We start from the raw sequence: 12,426 nt of genomic DNA on the forward strand, positions 1-12,426 counted from the left end.
ATCTGGTTCTGGCTCACCAAATGCGAGGCCCCGCGATGCCCTGGCTATGGAACCCATTACAAGCATTAACTTACTCCAAAGGTGCTGTAAAGTTTCTTCTTTCCAATAAAGACTGGCCATTGCATTGGCTCCTTCTCTCATAAAAAAAAAAAAAAAAAAAGCAATCTATCAACCAACTCAGCTTCTGGACTGTGAAACGAATCTGAAGCTTCAAAGGCAGCCCCAAAAGGGAGCAGACTATGGCACCCCAAAAATGTGCCTCTTTGGCAGAAGGATTACTTTGAGCTGATTAAGAAATAGGAGATACGGCAAAAGCTCTGGAAATCTAGTAAAAGCTACTCTTGTATAAGGGAAATCTCCGTTTGTGAGGGTATCCAGAAAGACAAAGTGACTATGTCATCACAACCTTACTCTTGTTTACCGTGCTTTGCCTGATAGCCACCTATGAGAGGTTCTTCCTCCTCCAACATCTTTCTTAGGTCTTTAGCTGAAGAAGGTACTCAAGGTGAGAGCTTGGCCTGTTTGGGAAGTGGTTCAGTTCTTCTGGAGACCTCTAATGTGCACAGGAGGCATACAACTATTAAACTCCTGGGCCTTTTCCTGTTAATCTGTTTTGCTTGTTTGTTTTACAGGGGGCGATCTCAGCCAGGAAGCTAGAACGTAAAAGGAAATTTACTTTTCCTCTCCTGCAAGGACATGTAGAAAGTTTGAGTTACAAACTATTAAAGTCACAGCATTTTTCTTTTTAGGAGCTGACCCATCAGTCAACGACGAGCTCAAAGAAACACAACGTAATTCAATGCTAATGGCAGAATGGTATATTCTTAGCCTCCTCAGAAAGGCACAGCATACACGGTTCAAACAGCAAAACTGTGGTGGCCATCAGAACTTGGGCAGGGGTTGCATTACGCTGGTTAAACAGTTTAGGCTTTTAGCCATTTCGTAAGTTGACAAGACTTGGTCGTGTATATATATACACACATAAAACACACACACATTTTTTACCATTACAGCACGTATGCTATCTCGAGCCCGCTTATGTGAACTTTGGCTGCATGGTGATCAAATTATGGGAAAACTAAGATATATTAATATAGTCATCAGTTTGGCTTAAAAATATTTAACACAAAAAAACAAAACCAAAAAAATCTTTGATGGCATGTTAAATGCATACTTCAGCATGGAGAGAGAAAATCTAAAATCTCTAAATTACAAGATTTAATAAAAAGCTTCAAACCCCTTAATCTTCTTTTTTGAAAATATCACCCAAACTCATCCTAGAGGTCTCAAGGTATGATCTATAAACTAACAGATGCCTCTGTTACATGATGTGTTAATGCCTATTAAACACACTTAAAAAAACATAAATCACAGTGGCTTTTAAAAATTCTATAAAATATCAAATTCAAAACTTACACAAAATCTTAGAGCCAAAACTCAAGCAAAGAAATATAAAAACAATTTGGGAATCAAGACTTTGAAAAAGGGTGCCACACTCAGATATCTCGTAAGGTCCGACACCTGGCCCCGCGGCCTGCATGACGGGCTCCGTGCTGCCAGGGGTGGGTGACGTCACAAGCACTTGCAAATATGTGAGGAGCTTGCAAATCCTGTCTTCTGGAATGGGTGAGAAGTGCACAGCAGCTTTCAAACCAGGTTGAACTCCCTCAGGTTGAGCTGGAGAATCGTGTCTTTCACGGCAGCGAACACAAAGCGGATATTCTCCGTGTCTGTAGCACACGTGAAGTGAGAATAGATGACTTTCTCTTTGTCAGGATTCTGATCTTGGTAAAGCTTCAGGATAAAGTCTCTGGCAGCTTTGACATCCTGCTTTGGTCCTAGTCAAGAGTGTAGTTACAGGAATAAAGAAGAAAGATAGTGACCAACCAACAGGTCCTCCCCCAAATCATTCTCGATACAGTCCTGCTCTTGCGTGGGATCCCTTAGTTCTAGAGGGTAGCTGACCTGGGGACATTGACTTTCATTCTATTTTATTATATCTCATAAAAGAGTCTTTTAAAGTGTTCACTGCCATCTAAAAAATTGTACTTTAAAGCAATTTGTTGAAAAATAGCCAACTTAATTTTTGGATTTGGACCACAGAGGCAGACAGTGGGCTAGGACTAGGGAAAGGAAGGATACAGGAACATGATTAGACCCCCAAGTCTCATTTTAATGCGTGAGGGCTCTACCCGATAGGGCCACTGCAGCTATGACCTTTTGGCCATAGGATGCTAAAACCCTGAACATCAGTATCACACTTCCTGATATTCGAGACCTCCTGTACCAGAAATCCTTAGCAACAAGACATAAACTTTCCAGCCAGGGGTAGGTCATATTCATAAAAACTGTTGTCTACCCTGTGCCTAGGAAGGGGACTGCCACACTAACATACACAGAAGTACCGGGCACTCGGAGACCGGAAAGGCAGGGCGGGCACAGTCTCTGCCTCTGGAGCTGCCCACGCGGACAACACTACACAGAGTGACGAAGGCCAGGGGACAACAGAGTGAGCCCCCGCTGCCAAGGGAGCACGCGGGAGGCACACCTATGCAGACGAGGGTGCCGTGAGGGTGAGGAGGACTTCCCGGAGGAGGCGCCTGAGCTGGGTCTTGGAGAACAGGGTGAAGTTCACAAAAGGTGTTGGCATGCGTGGAGGTGCTGAGGCAAAACACAGTGATGCACCTGGAGCTTCGGTGAGAAAGGGTGTTAGAGGCAGATCGGGGGGCAGGGGGGCCCAGGGGCCTGACCAATAACGCTGGATGATGCCCGGGTAAGTCAACAAGATGGACACTCACCTGTGTATTCTGGGAAGTAGCTAATTAGATGAGAGTACATGATTTTCTCTTCCAAAAGATCCTTCTTATTTAAGAACAAAATCACGGATGAGTTCAGAAACCAGGGGTAGGTAATAATGGTTTTAAATAAGGCTTTGCTCTCTTCCATGCGGTTCTAAGCGAGAAACAACGGGCTTAGGGTTAATAAGAAAAACGGTACTTTGGGAGCAACGTGCCGAAATGTCTGGTCCCGCCCATCTGTCCCCTCACCCAGCTACCGGCTCCATATCACTGTCCTTGCTGAAGCTGGTGAGCACCTGGGGCCCCTCAGGATACCAGGTCTCCTGCCTCTATTTCCCCCCCACACCCCCACCCCCGCCGGCTCTCTCAGTCACTCTCTTCGGTATGCGTTCTGTGGCACCGCAAATAAACCCATGTAAGAAAGGCTTTCGTGAAACTTGGAAGAAAGTTCCTATCCTATTTGACAAAAGTTTTCTGGGTCATTACTGGGATTACCGAGTGGGGGAAGTGAGTAACTTACACCCCGGAAGCCCTGTGTCATTGGGGTTGGGCTCCCAGTCCATGAGGGGGAAGCTCCTGGAGCCCAGCCACCGCCCAGAGGAATGCTGGACACGGGCAGAGCGAGGAGCGCACGCTGCTGACACACTTCACGTGTTGGCAATACGGAGGAGCTCTACTCGGGGCACAGCGTCCCCATTTGATGGATGAGCATAGTGGTGTTCACAAGTTTAAATTATGTCCCAAGCCCATGTGGTAGTAGGACCTGATCAAAATTACGTAGAAACACCGTCAACATCTCTTAACATTTGACATTGGCAAGAATACACCAAATGTTCCTACTTCAGGGAGAGTAGACAGGGCACATACAAATCTCATCTGGTGACAATAATTGCTCTAGATAGTACTCTGTTCTGAAGGTTTTTTTTTTTTTTTTTTTTTTTAATCTTTATTTTTGGGAGAGCGCAAGCCAGGGAGGGGTGAAGAGAGGGGAACAGAAGATCCCGAAGCAGATTCTTTGCTGACAGGCTGACAGCAGAGAGCCCAACGCGGGGCTCGAACTCACAAACTGTAAGATCATATCCTGAGCCAAAGTCAGACACTCAACAGACGGAGCCAGCCAGGCACGCCTGCTCTAAGAGTAAAGAAACAGCAGCTTCCCTTTAGACAGAGGGAAGTGCTCAGACAAAACCATGAAAGCCTTGCACGCCCACTGCGGACGAACATGCTGTAAATCTGTTTGCCTACAAGTCCCGTACACTGGGACTCATTCTCTTGCTCGGTACCCTTTTGGGAATTAAGATCTGGCATTTATTACCAGATAGGTAACCCCTCAGTTGTATTTTTTTTTTTAATTTTTAAAAATGTTTTTATTGATTTTTGAGAGAGAGGGAGACACAGAATCCAAAGCAGGCTCCAGACTCTGAGCTGTCAGCCCTGAGCCCGACGCCGGGCTCCAACTCATGCTGTGCAAGATAATGACCTGAGCCGACTTGTCAGAAGCCCGACCAACTGAGCAACCCAGGTGGCCCGTCCCTCAGTTGTTTTTAAAGCTTAACAAAAATTTATTATCTTTTCAGTAATGATCTCCTAGGAAAGACAACACAGCTGACTCTTGAATAGCGCAGGAGGCGGGGGCACTGACCTACCGGAAGAGTCGAGAATGTGCACACACAGGCACCCGGGTGGCTCAGTCGGTTAGGCCTCCAACTCTTGATCTCAGGTCATGATATCATGGTTTGTGACATCGAGCGTCATACTGGGCTCTCCACGGACAACGCAGGGCCTGCCTTTGATTCTGTCTCTCCCTCTCTCTGCCCTTCTCAGCTTGGTCCCTCTCTCTCTCTCCCTCAAAATAAATAAGCTTAAAAAAAAAAAAAGAAAAGGTGCATATAACTTCTTACTTCTCCCAAAACTTAACTACTGGTAGCCTACTGTTGACCAGAAGTGTCACCAACAATCGATTAACACGTATTTTATGTTATGGGTGTCGTATACCGTATTCTTACAACAAAGCTAGAGAAAAGCAATGAGAAAATCGTAAGGAAAATACACTTAGTGTACTGTATTTATCGGGGAAAAAAACCCACGTATAAGTGGACCCATGCAGTTCAAACCTGTGTTGTTCAAGGGTCTGGTGTATACGAAGAAACAATTCCTACGCAGCCCGGGGAGGGGACGCAACAGATAATTACAACCGGGATAGGAAGGTTTGAGTGGCAGCCACTTAATCTTTCTCCAGATACCTTGTGACTTTCGGCAAAAAAGAAAATGTCTAATTTCTACACATATAGGGCTGAGGCGTTGGTCCCTTGTGCACCTGAATGATCTTTTGAGTTTTCTGAGAAACATCATTAAGTAATCCCGAGACAAATTGGGAGCTAATTTTTCACATTGATAACATGACGCCTTTTTTGCTTTTTTAACAAAATGTCTCCCTTGGAAGAGCTGGGGGGCAGCCAGGATTGCCGTGTTTCTCTGCACAGTGACGCTAGTAAGTGGGTTAATCCTCCACTAATTAGCTAATGTAACTGTGCTCCACAGAGAAAGGTCTGCTCTCAAGAAATACAAGATCCCATTTGTTCGGTGATTGCCTAATCCTGGGCAGAGTTCTTCACTGCTTTACGATCACGACCCAGAAGCAAGAGACATTTTTCTACGAGGTCAGGATGTGTCATGCAAGGGTGGGGAAAAGACCAGGGGAGGACAATGGTGTCCCACAGAGGACACCCCCACCTCGCAACGAAGTGACAGGAATGGCTCTCCCCACTTCCTGGGCAGACACAGTTAATGGAGTTTGACCCAGCTAGGACTATGGCAACTTTGCAGGGGACATGGGATGCCTGACCGGGGTAGGTCCGAACAGCTCCAAGCATCTGGCACCACTCCCCATGCCAGCTCAGTTAGGGACCTAATTAGGGTGCACCATGGAGGTTGGGAAGCCTGTTCTCATTATATTTACTGGAAATGGCATTGCTCTGGGGCACCCGCATGGCTCAGTCGGTTAGGCATCCAACTTCGGCTCGGGTCATGATCTCACGGTTTGTGGGTTCGAGCCCCGTGTCAGGCTCTGCACCGACAGCTCAGAGCTTGGAGCCTGCTTCGCATTCTAGCCTCCCTCTCTCTCTGCCCCTCCCCTGCTTGCGTGTGCGTGCTCTCCTCTCTCAAAAATAAGCATTGTCTTAAAAAAGAAAGAAGTAACATTGCTCAACTTTGGCTATATGTTAGTACCCATAAAGGGCTTGGAAAAGATACCTCCAAACTCAGACCCAGGAAATACGAATCTCTCCTGTGGGGTCCAAAAGATGGTCTTTTTTAAAACTCCCCAAGGGGTCCCAATATGCAGCCACGGCTGAGAACCAAAGTCTGCAGGGACTCTAAGCACATGAGCTTAGATCCCAGGCTCAGCCCACACCCACCTCAACTGAACCAGAATCCTGAGTTGGACCCAGGTGCCAGGTTTTTCGCAATGATCCCCGGGGAATCGCAGTGCATATCCCACTTTGAGGACCAGGTTTCTAGGCCAGTGATTCTCCCGCTTCCCCGTGTATTTCATTCAGTTTGGGTTGACTGACGAGGCAGGCATTTCCAACAAGCGCCCAGATGATGGCGGTGCTGCTAAGCCAGAGACCACGCTTGGACCAGCCAAGCCGGCTTAGCCTCAAGAACGGAGTCCAGAGCGCTGGCTTCTTGCAAACTGCAGAAAGAGTTCCCCATTTTCCACAGCCGTCCCCTTCCCCACCCAGCGTACCTCGTTGTCACACTCGGCCAGGACCTGGTCGTATTCACTCAGAGCAACCAAAAAGATAATGGAGGTGACGCTCTCAAAGCAATGAATCCATTTCCGTCTCTCAGATCGCTGGCCACCCACGTCTACCATCCTGTTCAACAGAAACAGAGATCATTCAAAGGTTGGCATGCATGGCTCTCTGGGAAAAAAGGGCAGGAGTCCTTATATTGTGGAAACTCGTTGGGGTCCTCAGTAATTGTTTTCGAGTGAAAAGGGGCCTTACGGTTAGAATGTGTGAGCACCGCTCCATGAGGCAGCGAGGAACCCTAGATGCTTCCTAGAGCAAAGGAGGCACAGGATGCAAGCAGAGTTACTGAAGACAGATGTAGAGGTCACTCGGGGGGAGGCTGCTCCGGGACGCTGGTTTGGGAGCTGCTGCAACAGTCCAGGCAGGAAGCACAAGCATCCCCTTAGCTGTTGCTCGAACCACGGCCGAGTGTCAGGACACCAGACACACAAGGGGCAGGAAGGTGGGCGGTCTTCCAGGTCCACTCAGCCGGATTCGGGCCCTCACCCCCGCCTGTTTTTCACCACTCCTCAGATTTCTCCAGCAATCCTCTCTGCCTTAGGTGGATGCCACCCCTTCTGCCCTATAAAGACCTACAAGTTTCCTCCGTCCTATATGGAAACCCAAGGCCTTCCTCTGTGTCTTGGGGAAAGACTTCAGTCATAGCCCCAAGATGGCCCCGGAGCTCGAACGCTCCAGGAGTCGGGCAGTTTTCGCAAACGAGTCCAGTGGGTCTCTCCAAAGCATGACAACAGGCAACTCGAGAATGCTAGGGGCCCTGTCTGCAAGGTCGACTGCCATGCAGCTGGATAGAAACGCACCCCATGACCGGACCCTCAACCTTTCAGAGAAACCAGTTACCAAGTGCTTTAAGCAAAATGGACCAAGTTTCAAAAGTTGTTTAAAAACACCATGTGGGCCAAAGATGGTGGTATCTGTGGACCAGATACCAGTTTTCCAAGTAGCAAGCAGCACTGATTCTGAAATAGTTGTGTTCATAAATTCATGGCATTCAGATACAGATTTTTAAGTTTATTATTATTATTATTTTTTGTTTTTGAGGGGGGGGGTAACAACAAGAGCAAAAGTAGGTCGGGGGAGAGAGAGAGGGAGACACACAATCCGAAGCAGGCTCCAGGCTGTGAGCTACGAGCACACAACCTGACGTGGGGCTCGAACTCACAAACCGTGAGATCATGACCAGAGCCAAAGTTGGACGCTCAACCGACTGAGCCACCCGGGCACCCCCAGATGCAGATTTTCAAGGGGCTCGACCAGAGCAACAATGCTCCGAAGCCTTGAGATGGAACAGGGTTTACAGACGGCCTGGGTGTGGCAGGGTGGGACCTGTGTCCATCTCCACTGGAAAAGCATAATGTAATTAGCCCTAAGGAGGAACATGAGAACCAAGGGATATAGAATTGCTTTGAAATTTGCAATGCTGGGCATATGTACCATATTACTAATTTGTTGCCATAATTAGATGCAATGAAGGTCCACTTAAGTCATCCTAAAAGTACTTCTTATATTTATATGTGGGAATTCATACATTTTTACACAGCTGTAAACAGTTTATATGTATTGTGTAATTTTTAATCTTTTTTTTTTTAACATTTATTTATTTTTGAGAGAGAGAGCATGAGTAGGGGAGGGTCAGAGAGAGAGGGAGACACAGAATCTGAGCTCCAGGCTCTGAGCCGTCAGCACAGAGTCCAACGCGAGGCTTGAACTCACAAACCACGAGATCGTGACCTGAGCCGAAGTCGGACGCTTAACCGACTGAGCCACCCACGTGCCCAGTAGTAATTTTTAATACACACTTTTGTGTTGGCTCTTTGTTTTTTTTTTTTTTAATAGACGTTAGAGAAGGGAATATAAGGGAAGAGAAATAGTCAAATTTAGGGAAACGACATCAGTGTTTTCAATTTGTGGTTACAGAAGTATACATCTATGTGTGCGTGTGTTTTACACCCAGGAATCACTCCAGACTTAGGTAAGGAGACTTTTATGTTCTACGGGGAACAGGAAGGGGAGCTCCTCTCCATTCTAGGACCGGAGACCTATCACAATTCTAAACACCTCGTGACGGACAGGGTCATACGGCTCTAGGAGCTGTAACCGCTTTTAGGAATAACGGACTTAATTTGGGGACTCCCAAGACCGGACAGATTCTTAATGGACCACATCAGGGAGACAGTCTTACCGAAAGATGATGTTCTCCAAGTCAAACGGATACTCAATGATGCCGGTTGTGGGCACGCGAACACGAAGCACGTCCTGCTGGGTTGGCACGAAGGACGGCATTGCGATCCGGTCAATGTCGGTCAGGTAACTGTGAGAGCAGACAGCAAGGCGCCAAGACTTGTGTCAGACATCGGGGAAGTCAGCCTAACTCACTGCACCCCCCCCCACCCCCCCGCCAGGCTCAAGGATTCCAGCCAAGATTTCTTGAGACCTGGTGCTGACTAGGCACCCCCACCCCAACTGTGACTGTTTGGGAGGGAATGTGGATCAGAAGCTCCCATGAGCCCCTGGGAAACCTGTAAATCATGCCATCTCTTCCTCTAGGCTCCAAGCTCTCTCTCTCTGGCTGGCCAGTGAGGGAGCCGGCGGGTCGGAAGGAAAGGCTGTTGGGATGGGCTCGCTGACCCTCCCCCATCCCACACTCACCCCCCCTCCACAGTGTAGAATGTAGACGCTGTTCTCAAGGGCGTTGCTCGATGATTTAGAGTTTCTATGAGAATATAAAGGTATAAACAGGCCATCTCAAAGTTCCTTCACAAGAAAAAGTTTACTGTTTATTGGGAAACTGAACATCCACAAGAAGCCAAAACCGGTTTCAGATGATTTCTGGCCGTACATTAAATTCCTAAGCCGAAAACAAATCACTCTTTCTGTGGTCAAATGAGAGGACACTTTTTGTTTAAGCTCTGAGTCCTTTCTAAAAGGCATTTTCGAGAAAAATGACCATAGCCAGGCCCTGGCTAACAATGGGAGTGGTGATTCGGAGGCTCCCGCAAAGTAAGGTTTGGCCCTGTCTTCTCCCTGCGCAGACTGACCCGGGCTAGGATAGCGGTGCCCAGCAGGCGGCATGAAGGGGAGCCCGGGGGGGACAGGCCAACCCCATTCACCGTGCAGCCCTCACTCCAAGGAAGCAAACCACACTCCGTCAGACCATACGTCGCTTGAGGACAGAGAGCACTGGCTGTACCTGCAGCTCTTACCCCGGTGCCTGGCCCACAGCAGGCACACACTGAAGTTCTGTCGAGGGAACACCTGGCCCGATAAGCGGATGACAACTACGGACCCGGACCAAGGACGCTGCACAAGCGCCTTGAATATTGCCAAGTCCAAAGGCGGGGCAACACCGGGTTTCTGAGGGCCACTCTGTTTGCAGCCCTGTCCACCTAGCTGTTCCCTACACTCCTGCCAGTGCGTGAGCTCCGGTGTTCAGGGCTCCACCCGGTCTCCTCCAAATGGATCTACATCAAGAGCCCCGGCCACTCCCCAGGACCTTCACAGAAGCCGATGACACTAGGCTGTCTCAGGGAAGGACCAGAGATGGCTTCACTGACTTGATGTTGTCTCTCACTCTACAGCTGCCAATGGCAGTCTGTCCTCTTCCTTGGGACACCGCCTTCCTTCCTTCTGGATCTTTTCTGAGCTGACCCAACACCTTCTCTGGGCTTCTTTTATTTCCTTTTCCTACCTGACTGCTCTGTTGCAGCTAAATGTTCCTGTGCTTAGGGTGGTTGTGCAAACCTGGGATAATGGCACTCGGCCGGGCACACGCATCAAAGGGCTTCGAGATTTCAGGTTTCCTTTCCTGACCACTGCCTTGTCCAGACGATGCGGGTGAACCACCTCCCCTCACCAGCTCAGAGGGCAAGGGCAACACCGGAAGGGAAGGGGATGGACCCGCGGGGAAGGGCAAAGAATCCTGGGGCCCTCAGACGACGGAAGATGACATGGGGCAAAGGGGAAAGAGCTGAGATGCAGAAGCAGGAATCATCACCTCTTCAAGAAGGAATATGATAGATCTGTTTTGTCCAGTGACCTAGATGACGGAGAGGCATGGCCTCAAGAAATTCTTAAGACGATGAAATGCTGTGATCTCCACGGGAAAGTTTGTGTGCAGGACCATCTGTTTCGTTTTTCCTTAGAGATTAATGATTTAGAACTAGAGCTTTATGAATCAAAAATAGAGTGTGCAGGCCTTCCCAGGGATTCAATAAGCAAAGGGCCCCCGGACTGAGCTTCCTGCGTGCACTGGGCCTGCAGAACCCGTCTTGCCCACTAGAGGGAAGCACCGGATCAGCCACGGGCGTGGGCCTATTTCACTGCTGGTCTGCACTCTGATTTTTTATTATTATTTTTTTCTTACTATGAAATTTATTGTCAAATTGGTTTCACTCTGATTTCAGATTTGAGGACAGGTGGACCTGCTGTCTACTGATCAGGAAACCAGAAGGCAGAGGGATACGGAGAAGAGAAAGTAGAATCCAGAAGCAGTGGTTGTCCGTAGTTAAGTCAGAAAATTCCAGCACCCCAAATGAGATGAGTCCCCTCAAAGGGAGCCCGTATTGGATTGAGCTTCTTGTTGAAAAAAGAGACAGCTGGGTGGCTCAGTCAGTTAAGCGACCGACTATGGCTCAGGTCACAAGCTCACCAGTTTGTGAGTTCGAGCCCCGTGGCCGGCTCTGGGCTGACAGCTCAAAGCCTGGAACCTGCTTCGGATTCTGTGTTTCCCTCGCTCGAGCTCTGCCCCTCCCCCACTTGCTTGCATGTGCGCTCTCTCGCTCTCAAAAATAAGTCAACATTAACAACAATTTTTTTTAAGAAAAAAAAGAAAAAGAGGCTTAGAACACAGCAACGAAAGGTGAACGTGGACAAGGACGGAGTTTTTCGGGGGTGGTAAGAGACGCACCAAGAAGTCAGAGGGGACGCTGACAAGCGGGAAGGAGGTAGTGTTGCAACCGAGGGCCCACGTTTTATAGGCAGCTAGTTCCTCCCCAGCCAGAAGCTTCCTCGAAGGGTGGCCACATGTGCCCGATGCGCGTGGGGCTAGGCCGGGCTCTGTACTCACTATCTGGCAGAGTCCGAGAGCTGATACTCCCTCCTCCTGTCGTAACACTCCTGGATTCCCGGGTCCTGCCACAGCTGCTTGATGGCCTCCACCTGGTCCCTGGAGAGCGCACAGACCTTGTCCACTTCCACTTCTCGGATGAGCTGGGCATTTTCCTAAGCGAAGGAGAGAGATGCTTTCGGTGGGCAAAGGCAAAGGAAGCCACCCCGCTGGTGACATGGGGACAAGATTTCCCCCGGTCTGTGGATCAGGGAAGATCTCACTAGATGCCGGGGGCCCTCCAGGGGAGCCGCTCGCAGGCAGGCTCAGCTACGGTGCAGACGACGTGGCTGCTGAAACCGGGCAGAGCCACGGACGGACCAAGACCCGCGGCTTTCGGTCCCAGCGGGACCCAGGGGCCACTTTCACCAGCGTTCAATACCCAACTGTGAACAGAGAAGCCCAAGCGCGAGGGATCCTCACTGCCATCGGGGCGTCTGCATCTCGGGGCAATTTGAAAAGAACCATTTTTATTGTCCTGGCGTACAAGGGTGGGATGGTGAAGGAGGTCCACCTCCGTGCAGTAAGGGACTGCCGTGCCTTCAGAGAATAGCCAATTCGATGTCAGTCTGCTGTCTTTGTCCTCTTTCCCTTCTTTTTTTTTTTTTTTTCCTTCAGTAATTTAGACTTAATTTCTTACAGCAGTTTTAGGTTCAGAGCAAAGCAGAGGAGGTGCAGAGAGTTCCCATCCATTCTGTTTATCATCACG

The 12,426-nt window shown here is 48.9% G+C and overlaps 1 protein-coding gene across 2 annotated transcripts in view; it reads right to left on the reverse strand.

Moving 5' to 3' along the window:
- Positions 1–795: 795 nt before the first annotated feature.
- The window catches only part of GNA14 (G protein subunit alpha 14), a 205,812-nt gene continuing 194,181 nt past the window's right edge, over positions 796–12,426 (reverse strand). Inside the window, exons 3-7 of one of the 2 annotated variants that reach the window (XM_003995421.6) lie at positions 11,679–11,833; positions 8,796–8,924; positions 6,547–6,676; positions 2,799–2,952; positions 796–1,838 (exon numbers count right to left, since the gene is read on the reverse strand). In XM_003995421.6, coding sequence (XP_003995470.1) covers positions 1,648–1,838; positions 2,799–2,952; positions 6,547–6,676; positions 8,796–8,924; positions 11,679–11,833 — 759 coding nt within the window. In that variant the 3' untranslated portion in view covers positions 796–1,647. The other variant, XM_019815788.3, reaches the window with a different exon arrangement.

The sequence above is a fragment of the Felis catus genome, chromosome D4, assembly GCF_018350175.1.
Source record: "Felis catus isolate Fca126 chromosome D4, F.catus_Fca126_mat1.0, whole genome shotgun sequence".
Lineage (NCBI taxonomy): Eukaryota > Metazoa > Chordata > Mammalia > Carnivora > Felidae > Felis > Felis catus.